The 22297-nt window shown below is 35.6% G+C and overlaps 1 protein-coding gene across 1 annotated transcript in view; it reads right to left on the reverse strand.

The window, feature by feature from the left end:
- Positions 1 to 22297, reverse strand: part of COL24A1 (collagen type XXIV alpha 1) — a 311443-nt gene that overhangs the window by 5758 nt on the left and 283388 nt on the right. Inside the window, exons 51-56 of the mRNA XM_015572114.1 lie at positions 19638 to 19673; positions 12845 to 12880; positions 12715 to 12741; positions 5412 to 5477; positions 4621 to 4789; positions 1840 to 1949 (exon numbers count right to left, since the gene is read on the reverse strand). Coding sequence (XP_015427600.1) covers positions 1840 to 1949; positions 4621 to 4789; positions 5412 to 5477; positions 12715 to 12741; positions 12845 to 12880; positions 19638 to 19673 — 444 coding nt within the window. The remainder of the gene's footprint in view (positions 1 to 1839; positions 1950 to 4620; positions 4790 to 5411; positions 5478 to 12714; positions 12742 to 12844; positions 12881 to 19637; positions 19674 to 22297) is intronic.

The raw sequence follows: 22297 nt of genomic DNA on the forward strand, positions 1-22297 counted from the left end.
CAAAAATAAAGCAACAACATAAAAAGTAAAGCTCCAGGAAAAGAAAGGAAAGACAAAGTAAGGACATAGGATGAAAACACGAAAGGATCATCATAAGGAACATTAGAGTCTAAGTAGTTCAAATGCCTTCATTTAACAGTTGAGAATCACAAACTTGTAAAATATTTAAACTTTGTAAGCCTTAGTCTCCATGTTAATTAAGCTGGGTATAAAATTGCTGTGAGGATCTGAGGTGCCAAGTGTCATTGACCTAGAACAGTGTGTAGTGGCTCACAGTATCATTTCCCAGATTAGTAGCAGACTAGAGACTAGAACCCAGGTCCCTAATTCTAAGTCTACTTTGCTTTCCACTGCCTTCCCAGTCTTTCTCAGGTTGAGCTTATGGATAGGAGAGATGGGAGAACAGATTCAGTCTCCCAGAAATAAGTGCACTGCTCCTATCTCCTTTGCATTATCCCCCCTCCCTTTCTTCTATGGGCTGAATCCAGGGGAGTGAAGATGCTAATGTGAATATTTGGGAAGCAGGACCATCATGCCACTCTTCATAGAGATATACAAATTCCCTAAAAATGGAAGAATCCTTTCTTCCTCTGCTTTGGGCTTAATAATGGTAAATACCTATTGAACTGGTGAAACCCCCTCATAAATGAAGGGGATATTTTAGGACAAGAGAGCAGTCTAACAATAAACAGTTAGTGAGACTAATAGACTGTATATTTTAGTTGCTGCTTTTTAAATCATGGTTACAACACAAATAGGCACATGTATCTGTTCTTGGTCAATGAGAAATAAGTTCTTGGTAATACTAAGGTGGTTTAACCAGAAAAAGAAATGCAGTTTTGATTTCTTCAATATATGGTATAGGTAGAACTAAGCTTTAGGTTTTATAAATGCTTGTTATAACATTCAGCCTGACACTAAGCTAACTTTCATTTATTCTAAACATTTGATTTATAGAATTATACTTGAAAGAAGTTTTAAATAATAGTCAATGGATGTTTATGGGAGGTTATTTTGCACTTAATCACACAAAAAAGGCAAGTTTTGTGGCAAAATTTCTCTTTTATTGATAATATAATTTTCAGTAAAATTTTAGGTAATCTATATATATAAAAGCCTAAGAGACTGTTACTACTGAACGACCAAATGACTGGTCGACCAGTTGCTATGACGTGCATTGACCCCAGGGGGCAGATGCTCAATGCAGGAACTGCCCCCTGGTGGTCAGTGTGCTCCCACAGCCAACCTCCTGTGGTCCCTCCCCATGGCCTGCAGGCCCCGATTGGCCCCTCACCCCCAGCCGGCCAACCTCCTGAAGTCCCTCCACCCTCCACACTCCTCCCCCCCGACCCCCGCCCCAACCTGCCAGCCCTGATCATCCCGATAGGGACTGAGCAAGATGGCCTCAATAGGCCCTGATCGCTGGCCAGGCCAAGGGACTCCACCCGTGCACAAATTCATGCACCAGGCCTCTAGTGATAACATAATTTTCAGTATAATTTAAGGGAACTGATTATTGATTACAACCGCTGCAGCTGCTTAGGGATTTTCTAATTTATGTGCCTATGTAAAAACATATGGTTCACATTAAAAATTTTTTTAAAGCATAATAAGTACAGTAAGTCAAGAGAAACCAATCATAAAAATACACAATCAAAATGTCAAGATTACCTAGGATTATTTTTCAAAAACAAAAAATTTATTTCTTACATATGGTAGAGAACAATATGTTGCTTCCATTCATAAAATTTGTAATTATTTACAGTGACAGAATTTTAAAAATTATTGCTCACTGATTTTTAGCAATTACTGACATGTATTCTAAAATTCAATACACACCTTTGACACAGGAACGGGAGATAAACATGTCTGACCACCGGCACTGAAATTGCAGAAAACCTCAATGGCATCTGAAGGGCATCCGAGATTTGGATCAATCCAATATTTTCCTATTAATTTATTGTAAACCATAAAAACATGTAAATATCATATTAAAAATATTGAAACATCTCTACAAATTATCATACTTTAAATATATATTTCATCTTACCTGTAAAATAACTAGATTATAGAAATACTTATACTTAGTAAATAAATGGGAAGGTGCAATCATTATATAAAATTAATACTGAAAATATATTTTCACATATCTATCAATCTAAGGGAAGGCATTTCATAATTTTTATAAAAATTATAAAGTGGCTGAATTTATTGCTTCATTTTACAGATAAGATGTGCTGAACACCTTAAAATGAATTGTCTGAAGTTACATAGTTGATAAAAAAATTGGACTTAATGTGATATATGTGTATTTTGTTCTATATTTCTTAAAATGAATATTTTCTTTTAAATAACAGAAGAAACTTTGGCAATCTCCCTGAGGTAAACTATATCTTTATTATAATAATAATAAAAATAATAAAGCTTTATTTTTGTTTTCAGAAAGCAAAATGTACAATAAAATGGTTATCATTTTTGTGCTTCTTCATCAGATTTGTAAGTGGGAAAAACTAAAATCCCAACAGCCAGTGTAAGACTGTCTCCACTGAGGGCCCAGGAGGATCAAATGGGGCCTACAGTTAGCCTATAGAAAACACTAAGGCTGAAAAAGTATTGAGCTGGTATATTAATTCCAGAATAACAGGCTTAGAGTATTGAAACTGCACCTTATTCCAAATGCAATGACAGATATTCTTTAACGAGGTAAAGCTAGGCTACAATTTGTATGGATGTCCCTTTTCTTCCTAGAATGGGGTCCTTTGAAAGCCTAAGTCCTACCTCAGGTGGACCACAGATTCTTTCTTTTGACCCCTAGCCTTATGAAGCCATCAAAGGCACCGCTCCGTTCTAAGCACACCCAGAACAAAAGTAGCTCTAGCTGTTGTGCTCACTCCTCTGTCTTCTCCAGAAGCTTGGCTTGACAAGATATGGGAACAACCGAAGTGTCTTTGATAGATGATTAGATACAGATGATGGGGCACAAACAGGGTGGGGAAATGTTTGTATGGAAAATAATAAATACAATAAGTAATAAATAATAATATAAGAATAAACTCTGTGTTTCCCATACTCACAGCTGTAAACCAACTTTTGCTCCACCCTATATATACAGTGGAATACTGCTCAGCTAGAAACCTTTTTTGCCAGATTTTTTTTTTTTGTAGCTTGTTCTCATACCTCCTCTTGATATTGCTTAAATGTCACTTTCTCAGAGATGTCTTATCTAACTTCACCCCCATTCCATTTTCTATCATATCCCTCTGAAGTGGTGTGTTGTGTTTCTCTATAGCATTTACCACCTCCTAGTGATAAAAGTATTTTTGGGATAAAGACCATTCTTATATATTGCAATCCACACCAATTAACTATTTCTCCAACAAGGAAGGTAGACCTTGAATTAGATTTCATTGATCTTTATGTCTTATGATGTCTTTGTTCCTTTCAATTCTTTAGAATTGCATTTTTATGCCCTCAATGAAGGGAAAGAATCTAATTTAGAATTATTATGGACAGCTATAATTATAAATATTATTTTAGTTTTTATACTAATCTAGGGTATAAAATATATGTATAAGTTAAACATTTTATTAATATATATAAAATTAATATTTTCATTGTATTTTTTAGAATGGAAGTAGATGTTTGTTGATAAGAAATTGTGTGTGTGTATATGGTATGTATATATAAAATTAAAATAAATAAAATATGGACTACTATTCACCCTACAGAATAATATAATTTAGTTTTCCCCCCAAATCAGCTTATGTGTCATTGTGTTGGTACTAGAGTTTTTAGTAAAAACTTATAACTACTAATATTGACTGTATGGCTGACTAATAAAAATTAAAATTAAATGACATATTGTAGCAGATAGGATTTCGCCTTCTTATCATCAAATAATGATGACTACTCCACTCACTTTAAAACTTTTCCTTGCCCCCCCCAAAAAAACATTCAGTAAGAAAGGTTATAATTTGCCCCCCCAAAACAAACAAACAAACAAACAAACAAAACAAACAGAAAACAAACAAAAAACCTTTTCCTTACGGATTCTACTCTATATTTATTTTGCACATCTAGTTAATGGTTACTGGGGTACTTGTGTAGAGATAAGAAAATTCCAAAAATAACAAACCACTCAGCTTTTGTAGTCACCAATTGTGAAATGAGGCATGTAAATTGCATTTTGTGTAAAAACGATAATTTTAGGAGGTGGAGGGAGTTCTATGAAATGTTTCTTTTTGTTGCTAACTTTGGGGGTCCTGATAGAGGCTCCTGTCAACCCAAAAGTCCTCTCTTGCCATTTTAATTTTAACATGAAGGTGATACATTCCAAGAAAAAAGTGTAAGCAAGTGAGTGATACAGGAAGGTAAGAGAGGGAAAAGTTAGGGATCAATAGGATGTGTAGTAGAAAACCTTTGCCAGGTGAGCCCTCAGAAAAGGATACTCTGAAGCATGTCTTCCTCAAAGAGCATTTGGTTCTTGATGACACTAAAATGCCTTCTGTCAGGGTTTTATCAAAATAATTAATATTTGGAATGAACACACTGCAAATATCAAACACACTGAAATGATTCAATGAAATTACACATCTGAGCTCGAGGAAACCAAGAATTTACCATCTGATACTTTGTGTTCACAGTTGAGCAAATCTTTGCAGATTCGTGCTGGGTTATCGCGTGTGCCAAGAGGATTCTTGATGCTGTGCAGTAAATTGCTAAGGTAGCTCAGGGTTTTGAATATCTCTGCACTGTAGTCAATTAAAGTCACTTCAGTATTCTGGTAGCTCTGCCAAGTCATCATAAAAATGATGTTAGCAAAAACCCATAGAGTAGCCATTAACAATAGTAACTCTAATGATCAACACAGATCAACGCAGAAGGAAAATGTATTCCTATTGTGTGCAATGTTTTGGGAGTAGGATGTAAAAAATGGTTTATCTTTAACAACAGGCATTTGTGCATGCTTTATTAATTTTGATCCTAGAGATTAAATTTACACTAGAAGTCTAATTTTCAAGCTGGCATAAATATAACAATTACTATGCCTACTACAAAATATATATTTTTAAAATCATACATTGAGTAGAGTTTAAATAAGAAAAATAAGTAGTGATGATAGGTTTCATGTTAAGAAATGGCAATTTCATTTTGTTATTTTTCTTTGGTACTACCACATTCCTTATGTAAATCCTTTAATAAGATTACATTTTTATTTTAAATGTATCCCTTAAAAATTCTATGTATATTTCTATTTATTAAAATCACTTACATTGTCCTTAAAATGGCTCCATTATTTTAAACCTGTTTTAAGTATAATATTTGAGATAAACCCACATGTTGGCCTCCAAAAAATTTCTGTTTAATTTGTATACTGAGACTGCCAATGTAAATAAAGCTAGACATATTACCTCCATCTGTAGGGCAGTATGTGATTCAAACAAGGCTTGAATAGCAGCATTGATATCCATTTGTTTCTGTGTAAAACAAAACTATTTTAGATCAGCAATAAGATCAACACCAAGTGCTCTAAAGCAAAGGCTGTAAATTCTGAAAGCACTGCTATTAAAAGTATACTAGACTTAGTATCTGAGAGGGGTTTATACCTCTATGGTTAGACAGATCTTGCAAATATTACCTGGCTATCTGAAAGGACAATATGCTGCCTTCATCCAAATTTCTAAAGCCTCCTAATTAAAAAAGGCCCAACTCTAGAGCTTTCCAATGAAAAACTATTTGTCGCTGCTGCATGAAAACACACACAAAATGACTCAAGGGGAAGAAGAATGAAATATGACCCCCTTGGTTAATAAATTGTAAAGTGAAGAATAAATAACTGTAGTAATTTTTGAGTTACATTCTTGGAAGGAAAATAGAATAAATACTACTGTGTTGAGGTAGTCACATTAGTTTAATCTGATACTTCTGCGGTCTTAAAAAACAATTTCTAAAGTTGGAAAATGTACCATTAGTCCCCAAAGAAAAAATACAATATAAATCCAATCTCCTCCTACATTTAATAAGAGATATTTTTAGAGAAAGACTCAGCAAAACCATTAGTAAAAATCTTTCTTGTGTTTTAGTTTTTAAAAAGGTTGGAAACTGAGAAGCATGAGTTGAGAGAAAGTTCTGAGAAATGGCATCTGTATGAGCCAATCAAGCAATCTAATTTCTTTCAGAATGATTGCACTGCTAAGATGATCTTTTTACTTGGAGGTCCATATAATAGAAACTGTTTTTAACAGATCTTTCATAGCTCATGGTTGGTAATTTGAAAAACTATTTAAAATGATGGGACAGTCAATAAAATGCATTCTTCCTTGCCACAACATGTGGTTTTCATATTGGAAAATAATTGAATCATTCTGTATACATACACTGCCAAACACTGTGATACAAACTGAGGATAAAATGGTGAGCAAAAAAGAAAATTGCTCCTGTGGAGCTGAAGTTCAAAGAGGAAAAAAGGCATTAACCACATCACCTCAAAAGTACATAATTACAAATTGTGGTATGTGCCATTAAAGAAAAGCACATGGACCTCTACGGGAAATTAGGGATTCTGAATCAACTCTGGAGGTCAGAAGAGGTTTGGAAAGGAGAGACCAGGGAAGGCTTCCTTGAAGTTGTGACTTCTGAGCTGAGATATGAAGAATGAATATGATTATTAGAAGAAGGGGTTGGGAGAGCTTTGTAGGCAGAAGTAACTAACAACCTTGTACAAAGGCCATGAGACAGAGAAGCATGGCCTATTCAAGAAGCAGAAAGGGTTAGCCTAAAAATTTCTGTGCAGATTAAATAGTTTGAACCACCATGTTTATGTGAATGGGCAGATTTTGGATATGAGTCACACAAAAATATTGGCACTAAACGTGGACAACTGAATTCAGTAATAAACAATAGCCACCTTCATATTTTCCAGTTGGTTTGTAATTAGGGCTTTAATCTTACAAAACCTAGCATAGCAGTTCTGAGTTCTTCAGGCTTAGGATCCTTTTGCACTTTTAAATATTAGTAAGGGCTGTAAACAACTTTCTTTTATCTGGGTTATAACTTTTGATATTTACCATAGTAGAAATTAAAACAAAATTTAAAAACGATTTGTATTAATTACTTTAAAACAACAAATCCATTATATGTAAATACAAACTATTTTTTAATGAAAAGTAATTACAATTTTCCAAAACAAAATAGTGATAAGCGTGGTATTGTTTTACACTTTGTTCATCTCTTAATTATCTGGACTAATAGGAGATAGTGGATTCTCCTATTTGCTTCTGTATTTAATGTTATATATTATTTTAGTTGAATTATATGAAGAAAGATGGCTTTATAGAGATACAAGCTGGAAGAAAGGTCATTTTAGTGTCTTTTCAGATAATTTTGGTATTCTTTCTTAAAGTGATTTAAAAATATATTTTTTTATTGATTTCAGAAAGGAAGGGAGAGGGAGAGAGAGAAACATCAACCACATCAGAGATCCAGCCTGCAACCTGGGCATGTGCCTTGACCAGGAATTGAATGTGACCACCTGGTTCATAGGTTGATGCTCAACCACTGAGCCATGCCAGCTGGGCTTGGATATTCTCCTTTGATACTGTATCAAAACTTGATAAGTGGTAGTTTCAATATCAATAGGGAGATAGAAATTAAAGAACCAAATTCTGTAGTTGAAAGACATAATAACTGAAATGAAAACTTACTAGAGAGGGTCCTAGAAGGTTTGGCTCAGTGGATAGAGCCTTGCCTGTGGACTGAAGGGTCCAGGTTTGATTCCAGACAAGGGCAAATACCTTGGTTGCAGGCTCAATCCCCTGTCCCAGGTCCGGGCGGGTGCAGAAGGCAATGGATTGAAGTGTCTCTGTCACACAGATGTTTCTCTCTGTGTCTCTCTCATCCCTCTCACTCTCTCTAAAAATCAATAAAAAGTATCCTCAGATGAGGATTTAAAGTTGTGTGTGTGTGTGTGTGTGTGTGTGTGTGTGTGTGTGTGTGTTTTACTAGAGAGGCTCATCAGTAGATTTAAGTAGACAGAAAAAAGAATCAGTAAATTTAGAGATAGGTTTATTGATATTATCCAGTCAGAGGACTTTAATGAAAAAGAGTGAAGAATGTGAAGAGACTCAGAGGCCTATAGGACAAATTAAAGCACACAAACATATGCATAATTAAATTTTCAGAAGAAGTGGGAGAGAGAAAGTGGCAGGAAAAATATTTTAAGAATAGTGACTTAAAATGTTCCAAAATTTATGAGAAACATTTATCAAAAGATCCAAGAAGCTCAATAAACTCCATAGACACATCATAATCAGAGTGTTAGAAGCTAAATACATAGAGAGAAACCTGAAAGCAGAAAGAGAGGAGCTACTCCTCATGTCCAAAAGATCCTCACTATCAGCAACTGATTTTTTATTAAAATAATAAAGATGAGAAGGCAGTGGGATTACATTTTCAGAGTGCTGAAAGAAAAGGACTGTTAACCAAAAATTTTATGTCCAGTAAAACTATTCTTCAAAAAATGAAGATAAATTAAGACATTTTCAGATAAACAAATATTGAGGCTGTTCATCACTAGCAAGTCTTTCCTGAGAAATAATATAGGAGACTTTTAGGCTGAAATTAAAGGATACCAGGCAGAAAATTGAATTCACATGAAAAAATAAAGAGCACTGGTAAAGGTAACTATATGGGTAAATCTAAAAGGCAGTGTAAATCCCAAATAGCCATAACAATCTTGAAAAGAAGAACCAAGTTGGAGGTCTCACACGTCAATTTAAAAACTTACTACAAAGCTACAGTAATCAAAGCAGTGTTATATTGGTATAAAGATAGATACATAGTCCAATAGAATAAAACTGAGTCCACAAATAAATCCTCATATATAGTCAAATAATTTTTTACAAGGGTGCTAAGACCATTCAGTAAGGAAAAAAGAGTCTTTCCAACAAATAGTGCTGAGAAAATTTGATAAACACATGCAGAAAAATGGAGTTACACCCTTGCCTTACATCAGATACAAAAATTTACTCAAAATGGATCAAAGAGTTAAATATAAGAGCTGAAACTATAAAACTCTTAGAAGTAAGTATAGGGAAAAAGCTTCATGACATTGGATTTAACAATGATTTTTTGGATATGACACAAAAAATAAGGCAACAAAAGAAAAAGGAAATAAACTGGCTTACATAAAAATTAAAGACCACTGTGCAAAGGACACTATCAACAGAGTGAAAAGGCAGGCCATGGAATGGGAAAGGATATTTGCAAATTACCTATCTGATAAGGAATTAACATTCAGAATACCTAAAGATTTCCTACAACTTAACAAAAGCAACAAAACAAAAACAAGCAACCCGATAAAGAAGATATATAAGCCAATTTTTCCAAAGAAGATTTTGAATAGACATTTCCTCAAATGAGATATATAAGCCAATAAGCACACAAAAAGATGAACAACATCACTAATCACTAGGGAAATGCAAATCAAAACCAGAGTTAGGTACCACTTCACACCCATTAGGATGGCTACTATAAAACCAAATAGAATATAACAGGTGTTCTCAAGATGTGGAGAATTTAGAACCCTGTGCATTGCTGGTGAGAAAGTGAAATGGTGCAGCTGCAGTGGAAAACAGTACAGCAGTTGTGCAAAAGGTTAAGCATGGAATTACCACATGATCCAGCAACGCCACTATGCTGAAATGTACTTAAAGCAGGGAGTCTTAACAGATGTTTGGACACCTATGTTCATACCAGCATTATTCACAATAGCAAAAATATGAAAGCAATCCAACATTATCCATCAGTAAAATCAAAATGTGGTAATACACACAATGACACATGCTACAATGTGGATGAACCCTGAAGACATATGTTTAGTGAAATAAGCCAGTCTAAAAAGGAAAAATACTGTATGACTTCACTTCTGTGAGGTACCGAGAGTAGCCAAATTAATAAAGATAGAAAGTAGAATGGTGGTTGCCAGGGGCTAGGGAAAAGGAGGAATGGAGAATTATTATTTATTGAATATAGAGTTTCAGTTCTGGAAGAAGAAAAAAATTCTAGGCATGGTTGCACAAGAATGTGAATGTACTTAATACCATTAAGCTGTACACTTAAAAATTATTAAAATGATAACTTTTATGTTATGTATATTTTACCACAATTAAAATAATAAATAAGTTAATATGTTCATTATCCCTTACACCTAACCAGCTCACTTCTGGAAATTGGTCCTATAGATATTCTGTGAACTGATATGTATATGAATAACACATTTGTACTGTTTGTGTCAGGAAAAGATTGGGAACAACTTAGACACCCATTAACAGAAGCCTGAATGGATGAATAAATTGTACATTTTGAAGTGAAATGACCATGTTTCATTTTGTGTGTGGCAATAAAAACACAATGACTTTTAGTAGATTAGTAGTATACAGCTTGGTGCTGCATTTATGCTAAGGTACTAGAAATTTTAATCACCATCAGTGCAAATGTCAACTCAATAAAAAAGGCAACTTTTATCAATAGCCATTGAAAAGGAAAAAGGTCATAACACTTGGCCACTCGTGGATTTTGTTGGCAATATCTATAATCATATAATTTCCAATGTATTCACAAAGCTCGCTTCATGCCTCACCCATAGTAGGCATTTAATGTGCTGACTGTTAATTTTTTCTCAAGGGTAGCCTTTAGGGAAGGCAGGCCCAAAGAGACTATTAAGATAATTTGCTTTGGAAGTCATTCAACAACATTTAAGAGCACATATCTGAATGTAAAACTTACATTAGGTACAGTGAGGGAATCCCAAAGAAGTAGCTTCCTCCAAGTATTCTAGTTAGAACATATTCTTACATGAAAATCACTTACTGTTTATAGAAAAGTGACATAAAATAGAATACAGAGAATGAGAGCTATCAGATTGGGGAGACAAGGAAGCTTCATTATAACTTGGGGGAGTATGATTGTCACATTTCTCTCACAATTTATTTGAATGAAACGTGGACCTGGTCAGGGCACTCCAGTATTTTGAGAATTCTTATTTTCCAGGCATCTTAAAATCACTGGATGATGCAAACATTGATGGGATAGGAACTGATGTCAGGTCACACACTTCTCCAGGTTGAAGTAATTGCTTATTCTAGGGGACCAGGATGGTACCAGCAGTTGTAACTCCTCAAATCACCAATCCAGGTTTCACAGTTGACCCATTAATTAGAATAATTGAATTGAAAATTCCTTATCTCATTTAATGATTTAAATGATTACTGTTCCCCCTACATCAGACACAGACATATACACACATCCTATTCTTCCCTTTATCCCACCAATCATTTTTGGTTAAGTTTGACTTCTTGTTTATTTCTTTGTTAGTTTTTAGGTATCTTACCATGTGCCCTGAGTTTCAGTCATCACCATGGTAATTCAAAAGCACCATCAATTTATGTCCCTTTTCCTGAAACACTTCCCTCTAGCTATTCTATTTTAGGAACTTGAGTAACTTACTTTATTTTTAAAAGGGAATGAGATTAGAAATTTTCAAACTTTTCTCATCTTGACCCATGGTAAGAAATGCATTTTACATCATGACAAGATTCACACAAACAAACATATATTTAACTGAAAAGTTTTGCAATACAATATTTATTCTTACTAGTAGAGATACACTGATTTTTGTTTTATTTATTTATTTTTTTGCTTTTATATTGACCCAGGGTGAAAGGAAGAACAGAAAAGTTGACAGTAATTTGAAGATTTAAAGAAAGACATCTGCATTGATATTCATTCCAGGGAAGGTTTCATTAATCAGATGGACAGAAGGGGGAGTAATTTTTAAAAATCATAGAGAAATGAACCTCCCATTTCCAAGGAGACAGTCTTCCTTATGGCACTTTGCTTGAAAGTTATTCCCTACTCTGATGAAAAGCTGAGAGGGATGAAGAGTTTCTGACTTCTGTGAGTAGGCCATAATGATCAACCAACTAGAATGCCACAGATCCAAATGACACCAGAGAAGCACGTGGAAATAAGTAAGGCTTGGAGGGCATGGGACTGGCCATTGTTTGGGATAGCGTCGCCAACAGTGGATCTCATTTATGCAGGAAATCTAACCAAGGACCACTGTATTTGACCAGGATGCTGTAGGAGTGGGGTGTGGGTGAGGTTGGGGATAGAAGGAGATCCCTTATAGATGGCAGGAAGATAAAATGGATACAGAATACAAGGGAAACAAAGCTGGGAACATGAGAAGCCAGGAAATAGTACCTGACAACGAGGCAACAGAAGCATTGCCTCAAAGATAAGGGTAGCAAGCTTTGGGTTGTAATAGGTAACAAGAAAATACATAAGAAGTCTGAGGGCTTCTATAGCCACCAGCAACTGAGAAAGATTCATATGAAGCTTAACAAGTGAATAACTCTGATTGGAAGAAAAAAAAGGAGAGCTAGGGACCAGATGTAGGAAGAAATGGAGGGAGTTAATATTTTTTGACCAATCATTATGTCAGGCTCTGTGCTGAGTGCTTTACTTCTTATTTAAAGCCATCTCAGACAAGAAATCTGAGGCTTGGACTTGATGTTATTATAGCTGGGAAGGTTCTATACCAGATTAGCAAAAAGAACAGAGGCAGGTGAGAGGGGCATGGAGGGAGTTAATGGGAGCTTTAGAAAGTTAATGAGTCACTAAGAAAAAATAAACAAAACCAAGAAAACTTACTCTTGGGCCTGGTGCTCCAGGTGGACCCTATGGCATAACAAATTAAAAAAAAAATTATTCAGTAAATATCTCAAGTCAGGCAAACACATAAGCCTCAATGATACACAGATATAAATATAAATAAACTCACAGGAGGCCCTGGTTGACCTCTTGGTCCTTGGGGACCCTAGAAGAAATGGAGACAAAGCACAATATGTATATATTATGCTTTTGATTTGATATAAACAAGACAACGAACAGTCAACCTCTAACATTGCCTTTTTGTGTGAGGCAAGTCTTAAGATACAGAGTTGTATTAAAATTATATGCTCTTGCCAAAACCGGTGTGGCTCAGTGGATAGAGCGTCAGCCTGCGGACTGAAAGGTCCCGGGTTCGATTCCGGTCAAGGGCATGTACCTGGGTTGCGGGCACATCCCCAGTAAGAGATGTGCCAGAGGCAGCTGATCGATGTTTCTCTCTCATCGATGTTTCTAACTCTCTATCTCTCTCCCTTCCTCTCTGTAAAAAAATCAATAAAATATATTTAAAAAAAATTATATGCTCTTGCATTCAGTTATCACCCACATTCATGAACAAACCGGATATTTATTTTCATGTATTATTTATATTAGAAACTGAACTTACTCACATTAATAAACCATCATAAATATACCACTTAAAAATGTTAATACTAAGTATGTTTTTCCCGTTCTTTCTATCTAGCATTCACCTAATTGTCAAAGATGAAAATTTCAGTGTTCTTAGATCTCTCTTTCCTTCAACATCCACCTATAAGTTGGTTACCAGCTATATTGATTTCACCTCTAAGTCTTTCCAAAATACTACTTCTCCATCCTCACAGCCCCATCTTAGTTCAGTGCTAGTCATGTGCTGTGAACTGAATGTTTGTTTCCCCCAAATTCATATACGGAAGCCCTAATCTCCAACGTGACGGTATTTGGAGGTGGGGCTGTGCAAAGGTCATGTGGAGCCTTCCAACAATATAACATTTATTAGTTCTTTTTTATTGATCTTGCTAACACACCATTAAGGAAAAGTAATGAATGGTAGTGGTCTTTTAAGAGGAGACACAAAAGAGATGATTTCTCTCTCTCTACCATGTAAGGAGATAGCAAGAGGGTGACCTTCTGAAAACCGGGAAGAGAACCCTCCATCAGACTTGAAATCTGTCAGCAGGTTGATTTTGGACTGCCCAGGCTTCAGAACTGTGAGAAATAAAGGCTTGTTGTTTAACCCTTCCAGCTGATGGCAATTTGTTAAAGCAGCCCTAGCTAAGACTTCATGTTTTGCCTGGATTGATCTTCTGATTTCCTGCCTGAATTTATTCTCTCTACTATGCTAATTACATTCTATGTATGAGATGGAAATCTAATTGTGTAATTACTTAGTTGAAATTATTCAATGGCTCTTTATTGTTTAGACAATAGAGTATAAACTTCTGAATTGTGATAGCCACCATTTATTGGGAACTCACTAAATGCCAAATTGTATGCTATATTCCCATTTTACAGTCAAGAAAAGATAGTGGTTAAGTAACCACAAATAAGGGGCAGCTCGGATTAAAATTCAAGTCAATTGGATACAAAAGTCTATGTTTTTAGTTAATGGGCACCTGGGCCTCTCTTCAAGGTCTGGGTCTCACTTCCACTCGCTTACCGCCCCCCGCCCCCCAACATATCCAACACTCCATCTTAACCAATGACTTATAGGTCTCTGAATTTTCCAAGTTCTTTCATACATGTATTCTTTTGCATGTACTATTTCCTGTCTAGGAATGTTCCTTCTTACCTTTTCTGTCTATTTAACTCCCATTCTTCTTCCAATACTTCTTTACTGGTAAAACTCGATACCGAACTGCCAACCCCATGTCACCTCCCTCTTGCTCAACTAACCACTTCTTCTGCATTCCACAATACATAACACATTGGAAAGTCCCCAGGGACCCTTGAAAGTGACTTAGTCATCTTTGCATTTTCTGAAACAAGAATAGTACCTAATACACAGTAGGTGTTCAAAAGTTGTTATTGAATGAGAGAATGAATTATATCAACATTAGCTATATTAATTAGAAATTAGAATAGTTAAAACATGCATAGCAAAACGTGAAAAGTTAGTTGACATTTTCCAAAATAAAACAATAATAATCATGATAGAATGGGGGTTACCAGAGAGGAAGGGGGCTGGGAGAAGGGAAAAATGGGTAAAGAGGATCAGATATATGGTAACAGATGGGAATTAGTCTTTTTGGGGTGAGCATGCAATAGAATACACAGATATTGAAGTATAATGCTCTCTACCTGAAATTTATATATCGGTATTAACCAAAAAATTTTTTAAAAAAAATAAAGTTCACTCAAAATTTGCTTTGCTTCATGGTCAACTGAATGTTAAGACTATATTGGGTTAAATTTAGATTATGGTTAAAATATAAAAAAGCAAAAGTTATCTTCTGCTGAATTTTAAATACGGTTGTATTAAGCATGTTTTATTGCCAAAGCTGTTAATTTTAAATATATTATGCCTAGAAAAAATAATACATAGTAACTTAAAAAGGGTAGAGTACTCCTACACCATGCCTGCTGGGCATGTCTTCGCATAATATGTCACTATAACTTAAAGTAGAGACGTATAAAACATGTACCTCAGAAGCTGCACGATAAGCTACAGAAGGCTGTCTGGGAGATAGCCGTTTAAATATATAGAGGCTCAGAGTTTGGCTGTGTGTGTTTCTCCATTCTGGATCAACATGGTAAAAATAAAGTTGACGTTTCACCCCACGTAGCGTATTTCTGACATTTGCAAAAATCTCACTGATGGTTCAGTACAAAATATATATCTTCTTTGTGACTTTGAAAGAGACATTTATCACAGAAAGAAATAATTACTTATACTGCTGATTTTATTGAGTTCATTTCAGCTTGTTTCCCAGAATAAGTCATATCACCACAAATATGCTCAAACAAAATACTTCAAACAAGACAGGGCAGGACAACCCCAATCTGCACAGAACAGGCAATTGCCCAAGTAAAACAAAATGTTATTCCAACAATATAACATTTATTAGTTTTTTTTTTATTTCTGTTGCTAACACACCATGAAGGAAAAGGAATTCACTCTTGTTAGTTATTATATAAAGCAGTTTATAATAAAACTCAATTGTCTATGTTAATTTTTTAAAGGTAACCAAATTAAGGTGAATAGTTATGGTGGTTTTGGCTACAGTGAAAGCACTACCTTTGAAAATAGACTTTCTCTTGATTTAATTCCAGAATTTACTGATGATCCTCTAAAAATAACATGTTCTATCATTAGACTTTGAAAATAATGATAAGTGCATATCCTTGAACCAGAGTATTTATGTAAATACAACCATGATTTAGATTCATAATCTTTAAGTTGGTGTAGCTAAACAGAGCTTTCCTTTTCTCCTTTATAAATTGAGAAGCTTGCATTATGGGATGTCTAACAACACCCCTCGTCTCTACCCACTGGATTCCACTAACTCGTCCTTTCCCCTCCTCCTTGGGCACTGGAAGTTTGTACCTTAATTATGAAGAGTGCTATGGAAACCCACAGAGCAAAAGGCTTATAAGTATATTAATTCAGGAAACACTACTTTACTAGCTTAAATTGAAAATAACTATTAATTTTAGGGAATAGTATGCATTTATTAATCAATTCACTTCTCAAATAGTGCCTACAACATGGCGAGCTCTGTTCTGGACATGTAACCAGTAGATCAGACGAAGTTCCCTCCTCTCATGAAGTTTAAATTCTAGCATAGGAGACAGAAAATAAATAATTTCAATTAGTGCTAACAGCTATGAAGAAAACAAAACTGGATATTATGAAAGAAAATGAGCAGGAATAACAAGACAGGGTAGTCATGGGAGGTTTCTCTAAGATGATATTTGAGCAGAGACCTGAATAATGAGATTAAAAACTAGTCATTTGAAGAGGAGGTGAAAGAATTTTCTAGGTAAAAGGAAGCCATGTTCCAAAGAATAGAAAGACATTCATCGTAGTTGGCAAAGAGAAAATGGTACATGAGAGTGGAGAAGTGAACAGGGCAAATTCCTGTAGGGCCTTGTAGAGCAAGTGAGGAGGCATAGGGAGGCGTTAAGGAGGAGAGTGATAGAATCGAACTTATATTTTTACAATATTACTCTAGTTGCTACGCAGAGAAAGGGTTTTAGTGGGAAAAAGTGGAAGAAATAAAAAGAGGGCTGGAGTCCAGGGGAGACTACAGTGCCAGGGCTGAAGAATGAGGGAAGTAGATGGATTCAGAATAGTAATTGGAGCTCACAAGAATTAACTTCTACTTTAAAGGACTGTTATTTATTTATGTTCTATGCTTTTGTTCATTCTTTCATGAGGGGCTTCTTTATTTTTCTTTTATGTAGAAGCTCAGACCCTTACAGCTGGAAGTAGGTATGCTCTAATTCTTACTCAGTGCGGTAGTGCCAGTCCTGTAACCCGGACAGACAGCCAGTAGGCTTCTACTGAGAGATCCTATCTCACAAAACTATCTTGTGAGATTCGTTATTATATTACACAGGTCATTATAACATTGAAATCAGGCTAGCATTCCATATGTTTAGTCAATAAGTACCTACTTTGTGATAATTATGTGTCAAGTACTATAATAGACTGGGAATGATGTGGTATCACAAAACTCACCATCTTTCAGGGAGCAATGAACAGAAACTGAAAATCCAATGCAATAAATAAGCCACTTAAATTTTATTTTCTAGAGCAACTCACATATATTCCTTCTTCCTCAAGGCAACCTTTCAAATATCTGAAGACAACTATCATGTCCCAACACCCCAAGCCTTCTCTAATTCTTTTACTAATAATTTATTAAATATTTATTGAATACTCACTATAAGACAGACACTGCTTTAGGTGTTGGGGACACAGTATTAAAACAAACAAATACAATTTCTGGGTCATGGAGCTTACTTCTAGTGAGGGGAGATATAATAATAAAAAAAAAACAACAACAAAAAACACCCAAACTAATAAATGGGCAGCATGTCAGGTGGTAAGAAAATAGGTCAAGGAAAAATAGGAAATCTCAGGCAGGTGGGAGGATTGCTATTTGACATAGACTAGTCAGGAAAAGCCTCTCTGAGAAGGGGACATATAGGTAAGGCACTAAGGAACAGTCGCCAGGCATTGTACTTGGACCTGGGTATTCTGTCCACAGGTGGCAGAGGGGTGAGGCTAAAGCATCAGCAAGTCCACCCTGAGCGAGTTATCTTTAAATTGAAACCTCAAGATACATAGGAATCACAGGGATAAATTGTACGGATGAGAAAAAGCAAGTGCAAAAACCAGGAGGTAAAGAGAGAACAAAGAGAATGAGAGGGATGACCAAGCTGCAGTGTAGCAAAGGCTAAATATCCCAGATATCTCAACTGGATTTTTTAGGACATGGGTGTCCGATACACTACCAACCTAAGAGAGCCCTCCTCTGCAGGTACTTTAATTTTGTTCATGTCCCCCAATGGGGGAGGCCATATTTCTTTCAGTGTAGCCCCAGACTGCAGGCAGGCATAATCCATTTGATTTGTAATCCATCTGAGCCACTAAATGTTTTTGTTTTTTTTTCTCACATGAAATAGTTGTGAAATAGGTACTTGAGGTTTCTTAGTCCTGATGGAAGCTTATGTTCCAGTCTGAGAGGGTGGGGCAGGGAGGCAGCTGGAGACAGACGGGTTTGGAAAATGGGCTAATTCCAAGCCCCCCACACTTTCCTTTTCCCTTTCCTCCCCTGCTGGGGGATATGGCTTCACTGTGTCCATACATTCTTGCTTCCTGTTCTAGTACGCCTGCTGAGAAAATGTGAGAAATTTCTGCAAATTAAGCACATCTATTTTAACACTCTTTGGGGTTTTGGGGCTCTCTGAAATCACATTATTTCCATTCTTTTGCTAATTAATATAACTGTAACTTTACTATTCTGCAACCCAAGCATACCCCAGGGTGGAAAACAAAAACCTCAACTGTCACTATGTAATGTTGTTATCTTTTAATCAAGACTTTACATCTACCTTTAAGTTTATTCTATGTGCCTTCTGTTCTTGGTTTCAATCCCCTCCATTTCACTCCGTGCCTGCCCTGATTGTGGCTGCTGCTTAAAAAATTCATTTGTATCTGTTGGGAAAGCGGCCCCTTTACAGAATATCTTCTTTAATTCAGAAGAACTGGCATTCCAGAAAAGTAGGAAATAGTGCCATTTAGGTCCCCAAATGGCTGTGTATCTGTTTGCTCAGCCGCTCGCCATTGTTTCCAATGGGCTGAAATACACAACTAATGACTTGCTTCTGCTTTGCAGACCTCTCAGCTGCTGACTGGACACAGTGGGTGACACCTAAAGCGACCTGGCAGTGCTCTGGCAGCACCTGTGAGGAGGCTATCCTTCTCCTGATGCCGGGGAAGGCAAATCATTCCACTTCACACAGGGACCTGGGAAGGATGTAACAGGCAGGTTCTTAAATAAGTTTAGGATTTACTAGGTTTTACTACTCTATACCACATGTTAGTTCTACTCCCTGAAAATTATCGTTTTACTTTTATTCCACAAGGATCAGATACATAATAATGAACACAACAAATAAGGTCGTTGCTTTCATATAGCTTATAGCAGTGATAGAGAACCTATGACACAGGAACTCATTTTTTTGGTTGATTTTTCTTTGTTAAATGGCATTTAAATATATAAAATAAATATCAAAAATATAAGTCTTTGTTTTACTATGGTTGCAAAAATAAAAAAGTTTCTATATGTGACACGGCACCAGAGTTGAGTTAGGGTTTTTCAAAATGCTGACACGCCGAGCTCAAAAGGTCCGCCATCACTGGCTTATAGCCTAGTGACAAGTGATTCTACAACCACAGGTTCAGTTAAACTTACAGTTTCACCTCTAAAGCCTTTGTCACCTCTGGGTCCCTAAAAGAAAGAAAAAGATGTTATTTAGTGTTATTCATAGTTATTTACCAAACATAGTTGAGGTTGTTTACAGAAACAAAATAATTTGTTTTTAATCTAGCATGACTTGTTTATACATTTATATAAATTCTAGTTGTTTTCTTTTCCTAAGGAAAAAAAGAGTAAGACAAAAACAAAAACAATCTATTGATTTATCTGGCTGTCTGTTTTGCAATCCCTAGCTCCACCTTAAAGAGAGACAGGGAAAACAGCTACATATTTATTCAAATAAGTCCAAACAGCTGACTGACAGTCCATCACAACAATTTAGAAAGGAAATTATAGGTTAAATCCTTCTATTTGTTTTCCTCAGGCCTTGAAAACCTTGTTTCTAGGGAGGTTTCCGCTTCTATCTTCTTCTCATTCTATTCCGCCTTCTGAGCTGATTCCCAATGATGCGTTATATACATTTGCTTTCAGTTTAAAATACGTTCTAATTTTATTTCAAACTTCCTCTTTGACCCATGTGTTATTTACAGGTGTGTCATTTAATTTACCAGTGTTTGAAGATTTTCCTAGTATCTTTCTAGTTTATAGACTTTTAGTTTAGTTCCATTATGGTCAAAGAACACACTTTATTTGACTTCAGTTTTTTTAAGTTTAGTAAAATTTGTTTTATGGCCCAAAATATGATCTATTTTGGCAACGGTTCCATTGCATTTGAAGAGAATGCATAATCTGCTATTGGGTAGATCTACTGCTTTTTAAACTGTTAATATTTTTGTGTTCAACCTTGTGGAAACTATATATACAGTTTTTTAGTAAAAATGAGATCATACTATTCATCTTTTCTGTAACCTGGATTTATACCTTTACAATATAATATGAATGTTCTTCCATACACATTCCTTTAGATAATTATAATTTTAATTGTGATAATATTTTATTGAATTTCACATTAGATTTTTTCTAACTTTTGTCATAATAATTAATACTGTGATAAATTCTGCTTAAGGAAATTCTGATAGAAATTGCCCTGACAGATTGTTTGAAATTGAAGGCACACCTGCAATAAATGGGAGTGTATACTGCTTTTGAAATGTGCATGTTCTGTCATTCTTTGTTAATCTTGCAAACGAAAAATACTACCTCATTTATTCACCATTTGTATTACTTCTTTTGTATTTGCTATGCTGTCCTTAACCCATTTAAAACTAGGATGTTAACTTTTAAAAATTTATTTTAAGATATGATTACATATTTTGTTACACCCTCTACCACCTCCAACCCAGTTGGTACATATCTCATTATAGATTATTCTAATCAAATATTGACAAATATGTTTACATATATTTGGAATGATTGGTCAGGGTTTATAATATTAATATCATATTATATACTCTTCTATGCATCATATTTTTCATACTTAACAATACATTATAAAATAACTGCAAGTCAGCCAAACTAGATCTAACTAATTTATTTAAATATTTGCATTATCCTATATAATAAAAGGCTAATAGGCAAATCGACCGAATGGCAGAACAACCAGTCACTATGACATGCACTGATCACCAGGGGGCAGACGCTCAATGCAGGAGCTGGCCCCTGGTGGTCAGTGTGCTCCCACAGGAGCCTAGCCAGAAGCTGGGTTCATGGCTGGAGAGCACAGCGGCAGTGGCGGGAGCCTCTCCCACCTCCGTGGCAGCACTAATGATGTCCGCCTCTGGGTAGCAGGGTAAGCCAGCAATTGGACATCCCCTGAGGGCTCCTGGACTGCAAGAAGGCACAGGCTGGGCTGAGGGACCCCCCTCCCCCCCCCCGCCCCCCAAAGGCATCAATTTTGTGTACCAGTCCTCTAGTATTCCATAAAACGGTTAGGCCACAAGATATTTAGCCATTCTTCTACAGATGAACATTCATGTAATTTCAAGCTTTTTTGCCTATACAAACTGTGCTATGAAAAAAAATCTTTTAAAAATTTCCTTAGTATATTAAGTGTTTTTTACTCCTATGGGATAAATTCCATTAAGTGGAACTGCGTGCCGGAGGAAAACTGGTGCGGGCAGAAAACTGGTGTCGGCAGCCAGGGGAAGGAAGGCCTATTGCACGAATCTCTTCGTACAATGGGCCTTTAATATATATATATATAAATTTATCTTTTCATAAAGGCTGCAATTCACATTTCTACCAGTGATAAATGAGAGTACTGTTCTTCCTACATCCCTTTCTGAGAGGTTGGATATAATATCTCATTATTACCTTAGTTGCATTTTCCTAACTAATAGTTATATAGCATCCTTTCAAATAATTTTTGATCTTTTGAATTTGTTCTTTGTTTTTCTATTGAGTTTTTCATACCAATTTCTAAAATCTCTTTATACATTAGCCCATTATATATTGTATGCTTTGCAATTATTTTTTCCCAATTTATACAGAGGTGGACAAAATTAGGTTTACAGTTGTGAGTACATGAAACAGTTTACTCTTATGATTTCTTTTACAGTTTTCAGATTTCCTATTTTATATAAATGGTCTCCCTAACCCTTAAGCTATATTCTAGTTTTCTAAATAACTTTCTAAAAATTTTAATTGTTTCACTTTTCTTACATTAAAGTATTTCAAAGTTCATCTGGGATTTAAAA

Source organism: Myotis davidii, unplaced genomic scaffold (genome assembly GCF_000327345.1).
Source record: "Myotis davidii unplaced genomic scaffold, ASM32734v1 scaffold162, whole genome shotgun sequence".
In the NCBI taxonomy this organism is placed as follows: Eukaryota; Metazoa; Chordata; class Mammalia; order Chiroptera; family Vespertilionidae; genus Myotis; species Myotis davidii.